Source organism: Pelmatolapia mariae, linkage group LG3_W (genome assembly GCF_036321145.2).
Source record: "Pelmatolapia mariae isolate MD_Pm_ZW linkage group LG3_W, Pm_UMD_F_2, whole genome shotgun sequence".
Taxonomy (NCBI): Eukaryota; Metazoa; Chordata; class Actinopteri; order Cichliformes; family Cichlidae; genus Pelmatolapia; species Pelmatolapia mariae.
In genome coordinates, this window is record NC_086229.1 from 11662022 (window position 1) to 11677176 (window position 15155).

The window sequence follows — 15155 nt, forward strand, 5'->3', positions numbered from 1 at the left end:
TGCACAGTAATAGTCACCTGCACACACAGATATCCCCCTAAAATAGCTAAAACTAAAAACAAACTAAAAACTACTTCAAAAAACATTCAGCTTTGATATTAATGAGTTTTTGGGTTCATTGAGAACATGGTTGTTGTTCAATAATAAGATTATTCCTCAAAAATACAACTTGCCTAATAATTCTGCACTCCCTGTAGTAATGACTTCATGAACTTCTTCACAAACAAAATTTTTATCATTACAGAAAGAATTACCAATAATCATCCCACAGATGTAATAATATCTACAGCTACTTTCAGTACCATTCATATTCATTTAGAGTGTTTTTCTCCAATTGATCTTTCTGAGTTAACTTCAATAATTAATTCCTCCAAACCATCAACGTGTCTTTTAGACCCCATTCCTACAAAACTGCTCAAAGAAGTCCTGCCATTAATTAATGCTTCAATCTTAAATATGATCAACCTATCTTCAAGCTGGCTCTAGTTAAACCTTTACTTAAAAAGCCATCTCTAGACCCAGCTGTCTTAGCTAATTATAAGCCAATCTCCAACCTTCCTTTCATATCAAACATCCTTGAAAGAGTAGTTGTTAAACAGCTAACTGATCATCTGCAGAGGAATGGCTTATGTGAAGAGTTTCAGTCAGGTTTCAGAGCTCATCACAGCACAGAAACAGCTTTAGTGAAGGTAACAAATGATCTTCTTATGGCAGTGGACTCATCTCTGTGCTTGTCCTGCTAGACCTCAGTGCAGCGTTTGATACTATTGATTATAATATTCTATTAGAGTGATTAGAGCACACTGTAGGTATTACAGGTACTGCACTGCAGTGGTTTGTACCATATCTTTCTATTAGACTCCAATTCGTTCATGTAAATGGAGAGTCTTCTTCATACACTGAGGTCAATTATGGTGTTCCACAGGGTTCAGTGCTAGGACCAATTCTATTTACATTATACATGCTTCCCCTAGGCAGTATCATCAGAAGACATAGTATACATTTTCACTGCTATGCAGATGACACCCAGCGTTATCTATCCATGAAGCCAGAAAACACACACCATTTAGTTAAACTGCAGGAATTTCTTAAAGACATAAAGACCTGGATGGCCGCTAACTTTCTGCTTCTTCATTCAGATCAAACTGAGGTTATTGTACTCGGCCCTGAAAATCTTAGAAATATGGTATCTAACCAGATTCTTACTCTGGATGGCATTACCTTGGCCTCCAGTAATGCTGTGTGGAACCTTGGAGTCATTTTTGACCAGGACATGTCCTTCAACGCACATATTAAGCAAATATGTAAGACTGCTTTCTTCCATTTGCGCAACATCTCTAAAATTAGAAATATCCTGTCTCAGCGTGACACTGAAAAAATAGTTCACGCATTTATTACTTCCAGGCTGGACGACTGTAATTCATTATTATCAGGATGTCCTAAAAACTCCCTAAAAAGCCTTCAGTTAATCCAAAATGCTGCAGCAAGAGTACTGACAGGGACTAGAAAGAGAGAGCAGATTTCTCCTGTTTTGGCTTCCCTTCATCGGCTTCAAGTTAAATCCAGAATTGAATTCAAAATCCTGCTCCTCACATACAAGGTCTTAAATAATTTGTCATGCGGTGTAGTAGGACTCAGGCGCAGAGCAGAGTTCAGGGAAAAACAACGTTTATTTACACAATCACCAGGTTCAGATATATACAGTGAGGGGAACGGGGGTCCTAGGTCCGAAAGGGAGGTCCGGGATTGGAGTCACACACACGCTAGCTCTTCTTCTTTACAGCAGTTGAAATAACAGGTTAGGCACGGGTCCAGGGAAAACTGTGCACAGGAGAAAATAGGTTACACAGAGATCGCAGCAAGTCTACAGAGCTTAAGGATTAAAGGCAGAGGTTCACTAACGTGTCTAGCATAATCATCCACCAGTGAAGCTGTCTGCATCCCGGCCTTAAGAGTCCAACCCGTAATCAGAGCCTGACGAGATGCAGGTGTGTGCCAAGGGCGGGAGCCTGCAGTGAGCTCCGCCCTGGCAGGGAGGAGAGAGGAGAATGTACACAAAACACATGTGGCCTTGTGGAGCTGGCCGGGCAGACACGGGGACCATGACATAATCAGGCCCCATCTTATATTAATGACCTTGTAGTACCATAACACTCGATTAGAGCACTTCGCCCTCGCACCGCAGACCTATTTGTTTTTCCTAGAGTATTTAAAAGTAGAATGGGAGGCAGAGCCTTCAGTTTTCAGGCCCCTCTTCTGTGGAACCAGCTTCCAGCTTGGATTTGGGAGACAGACACTATTTCTACTTTAAAGATAAGGCTTAAAACTTTCCTTTTTTGCTAAAGCATATAGTTAGGGCTGGACCAGGTGATCCTGAATCCTCCCTTAGTTTTGCTGCAATAGACGTAGGCTGCCGGGGGATTCCCATGATGCATTGAGTTTTTCCTTTCCAGTCACATTTTTCAATCACTATGTGTTAATAGACCTCTGCATCGAATCATATCTATTGTTAATCTCTGTCTCTCTTCCACAGCATGTCTTTATCCTGTTTTCCTTCTTTCACCACAACCGGTTGCAGCAGATGGCCCCGCCCCTCCCTGAGCCTGGTTCTGCCGGAGGTTTCTTCCTGTTAAAAGGGAACTTTCCCTTCCCACTGTCCCACTGCCAAAGTGCTTGCTCATAGCGGGTCATATGATTGTTGGGTTTTTCTCTGTATCTATTATTATAGGATATACTGTACAATATAAAGCGTACAATATATATTTTTGTGATTTGGCGCTATATAAATAAAATTGAATTGAATTGATTATTGTGGTCTTCCTGTCAGGTAATCAACTATCCAGGACACCAGAGAAGCATCCACCTGCATCGCTGTTAACTTAATATCCAGGAGGGTCAGCCTGATGGTGTTGAAAGAAGAGATGGCACGACACCACTGTTTAATGTCCTGATTCCGATATCATAAATTTGGATATCTGCCGATACCGAAATAAATCCAATATAGAGTTTTTTGTAATCAATAAAACTTTTTTTTTCTTTAAAAATATCTTGCTGCATTTTGTATAAGTTCATTCTCAAGTTTTAAAAAACAAGAGACTGAAGCTATTCTGTTATACCTGTATGCAAAAAATACACTCCACCCAAAACATTTTATAGTACAGCAACACTGATCAATCTAATGAATTTAAACCTACACCATCCTCCCTATTCTGGTATTTTAAAGAGTACTTACCTATCTAACTAATCGGGTTGCCAACTCCCAGCAAAAATATTGGGGAACCACCCCCCACCGTCCACCTCATGATGCTTAATCGATGTAATCAACTTTAATTTGATGCAAAAGTAAAACAAATGCACAGAAATCAACTATTTTTCTACAATAATTAAATAAATTCAACATCTTTCTTCAACAGAATTGCAGACTGCACAGATGGTACCTTCCCAAAGGAAGTTGTACTGTAGCTTACTAGGGTATATATTAGACTTATTAATTACTATATACAATAATGGATTTCTATACAGGGAGTGCAGAATTATTAGGCAAATGAGTATTTTGTCCACATCATCCTCTTCATGCATGTTGTCTCACTCCAAGCTGTATAGGCTCGAAAGCCTACTACCAATTAAGCATATTAGGTGATGTGCATCTCTGTAATGAGAAGGGGTGTGGTCTAATGACATCAACACCCTATATCAGGTGTGCATAAATATTAGGCAACTTCCTTTCCTTTGGCAAAATGGGTCAAAAGAAGGACTTGACAGGCTCAGAAAAGTCAAAAATAGTGAGATATCTTGCAGAGGGATGCAGCAGTCTTAAAATTGCAAAGCTTCTGAAGCGTGATCATTGAACAATCAAGCGTTTCATTCGAAATAGTCAACAGGGTCGCAAGAAGCATGTGGAAAAACCAAGGCGCAAAATAACTGCCCATGAACTGAGAAAAGTCAAGCGTGCAGCTGCCAAGATGCCACTTGCCACCAGTTTGGCCATATTTCAGAGCTGCAACATCACTGGAGTGCCCAAAAGCACAAGGTGTGCAATACTCAGAGACATGGCCAAGGTAAGAAAGGCTGAAAGACAACCACCACTGAACAAGACACACAAGCTGAAACGTCAAGACTGGGCCAAGAAATATCTCAAGACTGATTTTTCTTAGGTTTTATGGACTGATGAAATGAGAGTGAGTCTTGATGGGCCAGATGGGTGGGCCCCTGGCTGGATTGGTAAAGGGCAGAGAGCTCCAGTCCGACTTAGACGCCAGCAAGGTGGAGGTGGAGTACTGGTTTGGGCTGGTGTCATCAAAGATGAGCTTGTGGGGCCTTTTCGGGTTGAGGATGGAGTCAGGCTCAACTCCCAGTCCTACTGCCAGTTTCTGGAAGACACCTTCTTCAAGCAGTGGTACAGGAAGAAGTATGCATCCTTCAAGAAAAACATGATTTTCATGCAGGAAAATACTCCATCACACGCGTCCAAGTACTGTTAAGGTTCAAAAATTGGAGAAAAGAGTACGGAGGGCTCTCAAGCAAATAACAATTCTGGTCCACGAGGTATGATCAAAACGGAGATTTATTGGTTACATGAATGGAGTCCAACACTGTGCAGATTCAGCATTGAACTAACTTACAGTAGTCAGAACAAAGACTTTATAGGGGTAAAATAGTACAGCCCCCTTCTGTTGCCAGGCAGACTCAAGATCTCCTACGTCAATCCAAAACCACAACTGTTCAGTTAACTTTTGACACAGTTTAAAAGAACATCACGTCTCGTCTCCATCCAGGTGTCGTCCCACAAACTCGCTCTTATCTCGATGACATATCTAGCGTCTTCCTGTTTCAACTGACAGCCTCGGCACACTTGTGGTTACAGCAAAAACACATCTAAACTTCTAACCTACTAAAATAATTCTACTACTGTGTAAGTGTGTGTGGGTATGTGTGTGAGTGCTGTATGCGTGTCGTGACCTCTTCTGCACCTCACACCTACAGACATCCTGAGACAGAAGGCCTGCACGTACACAGCTGAAACCATATGTGTAAGTTCTAGACTAAATGTCACACTCAAATGATGCTACTCAAATATGAACTAGACTACTTAACTCTTAAAACTTAAAACTTGACTCTAAAGAATCTAAGTAATAAAGGATAATAACATAACTTGAGAAATATGTCATGTAAGCAGGGGTATTGCGATTCCTTTCAGAGCTCCCCTCATCCTCGCCTTCGCTGTCGCTTGTCTCTGCAACATCCAGCAGCTGCTTCTCAAACAGTCACGTACAACCTGAAAGCTGCAGCCCTGGCAAAACATGCTTAAACTTTCCCCTACTAAATGAGTCTACTACCGTGTGTGTGTGTGTGCTGTGTTGCCCTCACTCTGCACCTTATTTGACCTCTCTAACTATATGTGTCTGTATGTGAGTGTATGTCTGTGCATGTGTGATCCTCACACTGCACTTTAATTGACCTCAGCTTAGGCAACCAGGCTAAGGCCATCCTGTGTGTACTGATCTTGACTTATATGTAAAATATATAAAACAAATATTTCAATCTAATACAACTGCTTAAAACTTAATCAAAGCTTAATCAAAGATATAAATGTATAATAAAATAACCTGCTCAAAATACTTGCACTCAGACTCTGCTTTCGGTTTCACTTTTGCAAAGCCTGGCGTTTCCTGTCAGCCTGCAACTCAGTCTCTCACCCACTGAAGTCTTCAGTGTAAGAATATAAAAACATTCAAAAGCCTTTTAAAATTATAGATTCACCTCAACAGCTTAAATTGGTTCTTACTGGACCTGCAATAAATGCTTAATTGGGTGCCAATATGTTTAAACATCTAAATGCACTATCCCTACTTGGAGATTATGTGATTAAATGCCATGGTAATATGAACAATAGCAGTAAAATAATTTCTTTAATTCTACAATTCCCTCCCTCGACCTCTGGCGCACCAGAGGTCGCCATACATTGTGTTGGGTCACTCCTCGGCCCACTCTGTCACCTCTAGATCCATTAATGGCATCATGGGCACCGAAATCACCAGTCCCAGGTCCACTGCCTTCGCTCTGACCCTCTCTAGGCATCCTCTGGCTCAGCAAATCAGACAACCTCAGGTCACCTAAGTGGTCCACTAATACAACGCCAACCCCCACTTGAGAACACTCATGCTTAAGTGGTTGGTCCTCCTCTCTTGTGAAAATCTCCTCCTGCTATGTATAAAAACACCTTCTCCCTACTATGCACTTCCCTAACTTATGTTCGTCACTTTTCTCTTTATTCAACCTTGGTTCACCCTATTATGTTTGGGATTCTTTAATGAATGAGCATGAACGTAATTATCTTCTAACTTTCTGACTTTTGTTCCTATATAATCTTAAACATCACTCATCTCAATCTACAGCACTTTAACAGTCTTACAGCACTGCTTTCACATATATTTCCTGTTGCTCGCCTTATCTGATCATCAACATCCTGTACTGTCACTGCTTGCACAGAGCTCTCACCTAAAGTCACCTTTCACAAGAAAAAACAACCACTTTACTCAAGTGAGTGTAAGCATATACTTAATTACTCATCCTAGCTAAAAGCTCCCTAAAAACAAGTTCTATGTGTTAACCCTAACTTCATTTTTAAAAACTCACATTTCCTGTGTTATTTCGGTTCTTGGTATAACATTTTATTTCATTTTGCTGCTCTTAATGTAATGGTACATTCTAATTTATACTCATACTCATACTATCAGACTTAACCACAATATCTAAGCTTTCTCCTCTTTACTTCTGTTTTAAAGCAAAAAACTTTGTCACTTAAGCAAGCATTTGTTATTCTGTAACTGCATTCATATAATAAGACTCATGTGGGGCTGCATGTGTTACCTCAATCTTTTACATGTCACACAGTTTAGTTACAAGCAAACTCCTATTCAGTTCCTCTTTTCTGTCACTTGTTAGTGGGCCAACTCAAATTCAGATAGAAGCTAAAGGAATTTCAGGCCCTTGGCCTCAAATCAATACTGTCATGTGTGTTAAGAACTCCATATGTCTGTAAGCGTGTGCAATCCTTCAATAACTCAGGTCATTCTCACAGTAGATTGGCTTAACGCTAACCAAAAGTTCATACCCCTCAAGAGACGACTTTCTGAGCCACAACTCCTTTAAAGGCACAGAATGCAATGTGTATGAAATCATTTCTATGTGTGTAATCTATTCATTTGGGACAGCGGCACCTCATAAAAAGCTCTCCTCTACCCTAGAAATAAATCTATTTACTATCTGTTTCTAAAGCCTACATTATAACAGCTTATTCTAAAAATCAAAAGAAATCACACATTTTTTGCTCGTAAAATCTTCACTAATCTTCCCCATTATTATTATTATTCCCACAGTTTCCCTTTAAGTTTGGTGTACAACTTCTTATGAACATCAGCAATTTATCTTCTAAACCGAATTCAGTTCATTTTAATCCTTTCTTTAGAATTAACCATTTCTGCCTCAGTACCACCATGTCTAAATTATCAACCAACCCCAATAATTATAGAAAATCATAGTAAAACCCATTTCAATCCGCCCTTTTTTATTTGAACACATCACATGTGTGTCCAAATAAAAACTCAAAATGCATCACCCGGGCTTAACAAATTAAAAGGGAAAAAAGGTTAGGCTTATCATCTCTCCAAACACTTCAGCCATCCTCCTCTCAGGTATTTTCCTCCGGCCCTAAAACCTGTGTTCAAGGAATAAAATCAATTTAATCATCATGACACATCTCCTCAAACTCCTTGCTCCTTCGAAATCTGGATCCTTGGAAATTCCTGGAAACAGAACTGTACTTTACATTTCATAACCAACTTCCCCTTTATGATCCCATCTGTGTTATAAGAAAGAAACCTTAAAACAGCACAATTATCAAACGAATAGATTATAAAAAATAGCAGCAGAAATAGCAGCAAAATATGAAACATGTGTTTCTTCCGTTAATGGTAACATGAGCTATATCAAAAAATGTTTCCCCTATAGCATCAAGCCTTCACCCAACAATATAATGTAATACCAAAATCTAACCCCAGTCAGTTGAACAGAAATTCCCTCAAAGCAACTCAAAATCAGCATCCCCAGAATTAAGTCTTCCACTCCTCCTGTTTATGACAAAAGCAAAACAAAGCATCCCATTTGTCTGTGAAGGTTCTCAGTCATCCAGGTCATTGTAGTCTAAGGAGCTTGGAAAGAAAAGCGTCTGGACTTCTTTGAGTTGCTTGAAGACGTTTCACCTCTCATCCGAGAAGCTTCTTCAGTTCTAAGGTCAAATGGCCGAGAGTCCCAGATTTAAACCCAGTGGGAGTGTCCCCCCAAAGAGGGACAAAGGACCCCCTGGTGATCCTCTAATCACATGAGCCAAGGTGTGAAAGTGGGTGTGGGACCTAATCAGCCAGGGTTTCGGGTGTGCTCATTGTGAAACCTGGCCCCACCTTGTCATGTGAATTCCTGAGGTCAGATGGCCCAGGATGTGAGTGGGCATTAAGGCGTCTGGGGAGGGAACTCCAAACTGGGTTATAAACGGCAGACAGTTGATGTCGTAAACCACCGCCTCTGTTCAAAGATGGTCGCTCACAGTGGACATAGATGGCCTCTTTCACTCCTCTTTCAAACCATCTGTCCTCTCTGTCCAAATTGTGAACATTGGCATCCTCGAAAGAGTGACCTTCATCCTTAAGCTGCAGATGGACTGCTGAGTCTTGTCCTGTGGAGGTGGCTCTTCTATGTTGTGCCATGCACTTGTGAAGTGGCTGTTTGGTCTCTCCGATGTAGAGGTCTGGGCATTCCTCGCTGCACTGTACAGCATACACCACATTGTTCAGTTTGTGTTTTGGAGTTTTGTCTTTCGGGTGAACCAGTTTCTGTCTGAGTGTGTTGCTGGGTCTGAAGTACACTGGTATGTCGTGTTTGGAGAAAACTCTCCTGAGTTTCTCTGATACACCGGCTACATAGGGGATGACAATGTTGTTGCGTCTGTCTTTCTTATCCTCCCTCGCTGGTGTCTGATCTTCTTTTCTGTGCATCTTTGCTGACTTTATAAACGCCCAATTAGGATAGCCACATGTTTTAAGTGCTTCCTTTACATGTGTGTGTTCCTTCTTTTTCCCTTCTGGCTTAGAGGGAACATGTTCTGCTCGGTGGTGTAGGGTCCTAATTACTCCAAGTTTGTGTTCCAGAGGGTGATGTGAGTCAAAGAGGAGGTACTGGTCCGTGTGTGTGGGCTTCCGGTACACTTCAATGTTGAGGTTGCCATTTTCTTCAATGTGCACAGCGCAGTCCAGGAAAGGCAAGCAGTTGTCCTTTGTGTCTTCCCTGGTGAACTTGATGTTTTTGTCCACGGCGTTGATGTGCGCAGTGAAGGGTTCCACTTCTCGTGTCTTGATTTTGACCCAGGTGTCGTCTACATATCTGTACCAGTGGCTGGGTACTCTCCCTGTAAAAGAGCCAAGAGCCTTCCTTTCCACTTCCTCCATGTAAAGGTTGGCTACAATAGGTGACACAGGGGAGCCCATGGCACAGCCATGTTTTTGTCTGTAGAAGCCTTCGTTGTATTTGAAATATGTAGTGGTGAGGCAGAGGTCTAACAGTGTGCAAATCTGATCGGGTGTGAAGTTGGTCCTGTCCTCCAAGGTGCTGTCCTCTTGTAGTCGTTTTCTGACAGTCTCCACTGCCTCCGTGGTGGGTATGCAAGTGAAGAGAGAGACTACATCAAAGGACACCATGGTTTCATCTGGATCCAGGGTAAGTTTCTGGACCTTGTCAGTGAAGTCGGTGGAGTTCTTGATGTGGTGTGGGGTGTTCCCCACCAGAGGTGCAAGGATGGTAGCAAGGTGTTTCGAGATGTTGTAGGTGGCTGAATTTATGCTACTGAAAATGGGTCTGAGAGGGATACCTTCCTTGTGGATCTTGGGAAGTCCGTAGATGCAGGGTATGGCATCTCCTGGATAAAGGCGGTGATATGTAAGGCGGTCGATGATTTTGTCCCTTTCAAGGTCTTGAAGGCAAGCTATAACTTTCTTTTTGTAGCTGCTTGTGGGGTCTCGCTTTAAGGCTTCGTAGGTATTGTTGTCACTGAGGAGAGTAGTGATCTTTGCGTGGTAATCCGTTGTGTTTAGGACCACGGTGCACCTTCCCTTATCCGCTGGCAATATAGTGATGTTGTGGTCTTTGCTCAGTGATGCGACGGCCTTCTTTTCTTGTAATGTGAGGTTAGACGGAGGGACTTTGGCACTGGAGAGTGTCGAGAGGAGAAATATTTTAGTGCTATTATTTGCTGCTATTTTTATAATCATCATTACCATTTCATTATTAATAGTGATGTTGCATTCAGATGCATTCAGATGTTCAAACATATTGGTATTATATTAGTCTTTATTACAGGGGCAGTTATAACCACTTTAAACTGTTGAGTTGAATTTATAATCTTAATTGTTTGTATGCAGACGGCATGGTGAAAGAAAAGGCCCCACGTAGAGTAACTCTGTGCCAAAGTAAGACAGGAAGTACATGTTTTTGAAGTTACATGCTTTTGAAGTTGCAGGCTTCTGCAGAAGTGAAACCGAAAGCAGAGTGAGTGCAAGTTAAGAGTAGGGTGTTTTTATGCATTTATCGCGGATTAAGCTTTGAGTAGTTGTGTTAGATTGAAACATTTGTTTTATATATTTTACATATAAGTCAAGATCATTACACACAGGATGGCCTTAGCCTGGTTGCCTAAGTTGAGGTCAACTAAGGTTCAGAGAGCACATGCAGCGTGCACGCACAGACAGACGAGACATACACACACAGAGTTTCAGTTGTGCTGGCCTTCTGTCTAGTGGAAAGGTTACAAGGTGTAGCGTACGTGTTAGTCTGTTCCAGGAAGTACACCAGATGTCCCAGAGATAAGCGACAGCGGAGGCGAGCGTTCGAGGATGGAGACAGGAAGCACCTGGCTTCGACGCGAAGATGATGTTCTGTTTAAAACTGTGTTCAAAGTTAACTTAACGTTTGTGGTTTTGGAGTAACGTATGCTTTGTTTGAGTCTGCCTGACAACAGAAACCCTATAAAGCCTTTGTCTGACTATTGTAAAGCAGTTCGACGCTGAAATCTGCACAGCGGTCGGACTCACACATGTGTATTCATTAAAATGTCGTCTAATTGCACCCGGCTGGATCTGTGGTTATTTTTAGATTCCCCCTCAATATTTTTGAACCATAACAAGAGGGTGGCTGAGACTTTCATCCTGATCTGTTCTGCTTCTGTCTGTGATAATTTGTTGATCCGTATGGCAGTTTCTGTGGCTGTGATGAGGTCCACTATGGGCAACTGTTGCGGAGCAATGGCAAAATTTAGTCCTTTGGCTAAAACGTTCTTTTCAGGTTCAGTGAGATTCCGGTCTGAAAAGTTCTTCACCCATTTTTCCTGACTGTCCTTAGGTGTATGTTCTTCTCTGAGTTGTGTAGATTCAGACTGAGTGAGTGAGTGTTTTTGAAAGTAAGGTGTGGAATTTCCTGCGTTGTCTTTCTTTTCCTTTAGAGTGTTGGGCCCGCTGAGCCTTCTCCACAAACTTGTAAACCTCTTCTAAAATTGGAGAGGGTAGAAGGGTTTCCAGTTCCTGCAGAGTCTGGCTAATCTTGCTTTGGAGGGCATCTATAGTGAAATGGACCTGTCTTATCCTTTCACTTAGAAGCTGATTTTGTGCTCTCCGTAGAATCAAGTCCGCTCTGTGTCCTCTGACAGTGGATCCAAGGCGCAGGCTCTTAGGAACAACACTGCTTTGTCTGCATCTCAGGTTGAAACGGAGATGGTTCCTATAATCCGCTAGTTTTCTAGATTCCCTTTCATACTCCCGCACCAGTTGAAGGGTGTTCCTCCCAAAATGTACGGCAATATGTCTGTGAAGGTTCTCAGTCATCCAGGTCATTGTAGTCTAAGGAGCTTGGAAAGAAAAGCGTCTGGACTTCTTTGAGTTGCTTGAAGATGTTTCACCTCTCATCCGAGAAGCTTCTTCAGTTCTAAGGTCAAATGGCCGAGAGTCCCAGAGCATCCCATTTCTCTTCCTGGCATGGTAAATTGTTTGTCCACATTTATTCACCCCCACCTTGGTCCAGTCCCTCACATTCATTCACACGCATTCACACGAGATATTTGCTGATATGGGGCCTTCCACGCAAATAATAAGATACTCCACATCAGCAAAATGAGCTCAATCATTTGTTTTATTTCGTTTTCCTTTTTAGGAAAATAGTCCTTTAGGCTTTTGACTGGATTGAATCGCTACAATCCTTTTAGACAGGGACTCACAGCCAATCAGGTCTCCTCCTCCGCCAATTGCAATCTGTAAAGCCCACCTTATTTTGTTCTCCCAAGAATTTTGTCAGCGCTGTTCACCCTCTTCCAGGCCTGCTTCAGAACAAAAAATGAGAAAAAGAGAGCTGATTATTAGCTCATCAAAACACAAAACAAAATCACCTGACAGGTTTTTCTAAGTGCACTGTTACAAAACTAAGGGCCCCCCTTACACATCTCCATGTTTATTAAAGCTCCCTCTATTAAAAATAAAACACAACGACCTCAAAATCTCACTCCAGCTAATTTGCATACTGAGTCATATCTCAACAGGTTGCCGTGACAAGAGAAATGCCTGTTTAACCCTTAACACATTATTTTCATTTTCTTTCTATAATAATCACTGGTTTTGATCACTCAATACGAGAGCACTCCTAAGTCACTCTTTTAAAAACTACTTTAATCACTTCTCTTTTGTTTTTTCCGTAACCCACTCCCCTGTCATATAACTTTTTTGAGTCAACTTCAAGCATTTAAGTCTATTTTTTTTAAACATTCACACCATTCTATCACTCATCCAATTAACAAGCTGATTTAATTGCATGTGTTTGTGTTCTTAGCCAAGTTTCATCAATGTCTATGCATTAATCCTCATGAGCTTGTCTTTGTAAGGTTAATGCATTCTCCCTTTGTGTGTGTTATTTTTGCATATGTGGCTTCGTAGTATTTCAGACTCCTTCACAATTCTCCAGTTAAACAGTCAGTTTTCTCCTTCCCCGAATTACTAGCACAAACTTTTCGATTTCCCACCTTAAATAACAGCCCTCCTGGTCTTCAGCCAGGAGTTAGGGCTTGCTTTTCAGGTTCCTGGACACATCATTCTGTGAACAGTTCACCCAGAAACTTGCCTTACCATATCCATTGATGTTAACCTATAATTTTCTTCCGACCGCGGGAGTGGAAAATTGATCCAGGTCTGCTTGCCCCTGAAAATAACAAAACTAAGACATTTTCATTATTATCACGGGTGCCTAAACGACCCATTTCTCTTTCTCTGGTCAAAAATACCAATTATGTCATGTTTATGTCATGAATATGAATATAAGCGTCTTCTTTCTTACAATCTATGTTAATTGAATGTAAGCTGCTTTCTTCGTTGCATGTCATGTGATCATGTTAATGAAGTGTAAGCTGCATCTTCATTGCATTCTATATTGTGTTCTTCATTGCATTTTTATGTATTCATGTTTAATTTATGCATCTTTTCACTGAGCTTTAGATTCAAACTATCGCACTTCTGATTCATTTCAAAATAATTTCACATGTAACAATTTGTGCATGTGTGTTTTCTCTTCATTAATATAGTTGTCAGTCATTTTCTTTCATTCTTTTTACCTTTTGTATTGTTTACCTCTTTGTTGTGATGTGGTGGACACCCCTAAACAATCATTAGTTCCGGCTTCAATTTTCAATCCAATTATACCCTATATTCTTGCAGTCAAACTCGTCCGGCTTCACCTGACACCTTGTCCCTTTTTTTTCCCACAGTGTCCTTGTGTGGCCTTCAAATCTCCAGCAAACACAGTCTGTTTCTTCTCTGTTTTGATGTTTCAGTATTCTTCTTTTACGTTAAGTTCCAGCCTGGCAAAATATCACATTCAGTGCCTTCAGCTCAGTGCCCCCCAGTCATGTGACACTGTTCTTGACCAGCGTCCAGTTCCCCCTGCATGTTTTATCACGGGGTTTCCTTCATTCTGCTTCTCGAGTCGTCAGTCAGTCTTATTTTCATTTGCTCTCTCGTTCTTCTCCAGTCATCTTTTCAGTCTTCTCTTTCAAGATTACTTCAAGCATGGCAAATATGAAACTCAATGCCCAATGCTTTTCCACAGTTCTTTATCCCACTGTTCAACTGCCCAGCCTGTAATTCACAGTACATGTTGTCATCAGGTGAATTTCTTACATGCTGCTGCTGGTGTCGTCAGTGTTAATGGTTCGGTGTCTTTTGTCTGCTGTTGATCCACGATGTTCTGTCGGTCTTCATCCGGAGATTAACTGGCCTTTGAACTTCTGTTCAGAGTCCGGACAAAGTAACAGGTGAAGCTATAACTTTTAGCCAAAAACTGGCTTGTTTTCCCAATTGTGTTGATCTATGCTTTTGCCGCTGTACTCAGGGTTCCAGGTTGAGAGAAGTCCACCTGTATTAACACACTAAAGCGTGGAATTAATATCCTTTTCATTTCTTTTCTTTTCTTTGCTTTCTCCACCTAGAGTTTAACTCGTCTCGTTCTCCCTTCACACACTCCGTTCCTTTTATGGGCATGCAGCTCCGGTTACACACACACACAGGCACACAGAGCCATATTTCCTGTTTCTCCAGTCTAATCAAACTGTTTTTGTTTTTAAGGTCTACAAACCCTCTGTAATTCTACTAACTCTTTATCCGAAAACAATACACCTTTATTTGATGCACACTTTTAAACAGAGCTCTTTTGTCATTCAGTAATCGTCTCACATACTGCCTTTTCTTCCAAACCTCATCTTTTCACTCACTCTACTAAAAAACCTCCTTAATGTTATTATTACCTATTTACTTATTTGGTACAAATCACACAGAGTCACTCAAATCAAATACTGACAGCATTCACACAGTTAAACTCACTCAGAATACGCTTTCATACGAGTATTTTAGACATGCTTTTCATGATCAGAAAGAGCAAGTCAAAAAAGAAAAAAAAACAAAACAACTGAAACTGTCAGGGTCCTGGGTCTGAGCGACCCAGGATCCCTGGGCAGTCATGGACTGGTGATGGTGTATGTATTTTTGGTGTTGCTGCTGCTCTTTTCCATGCTTGTAGAT

At 41.3% G+C, this 15155-nt stretch overlaps 1 protein-coding gene across 1 annotated transcript; it reads right to left on the reverse strand.

The window, feature by feature from the left end:
• Positions 1 to 1948: 1948 nt before the first annotated feature.
• LOC135932618 (uncharacterized) lies at positions 1949 to 11933 on the reverse strand. Its single transcript, XM_065470110.1, has 4 exons — positions 11481 to 11933; positions 11223 to 11440; positions 8460 to 10257; positions 1949 to 2026 (listed from the first exon to the last, which is right to left on the reverse strand). The coding sequence occupies exons 1-4, from the start codon at positions 11931 to 11933 to the stop codon at positions 1949 to 1951; spliced, it is 2547 nt and encodes an 848-aa protein (XP_065326182.1).
• Positions 11934 to 15155: the final 3222 nt, after the last annotated feature.

Coding starts and splice junctions, on each gene's coding strand:
- LOC135932618 (XM_065470110.1), bottom strand. CDS start 11,933: ATGACCTGGATGACTGAGAACCTTCACAGACATATTGCCGTACATTTT. Junction 11,441..11,480: donor CAAAAACACTCACTCACTCA/GTCTGAATCTAC, acceptor CATACACCTAAG/GACAGTCAGGAAAAATGGGT. Junction 10,258..11,222: donor TCAGCCACCCTCTTGTTATG/GTTCAAAAATAT, acceptor GACACTCTCCAG/TGCCAAAGTCCCTCCGTCTA.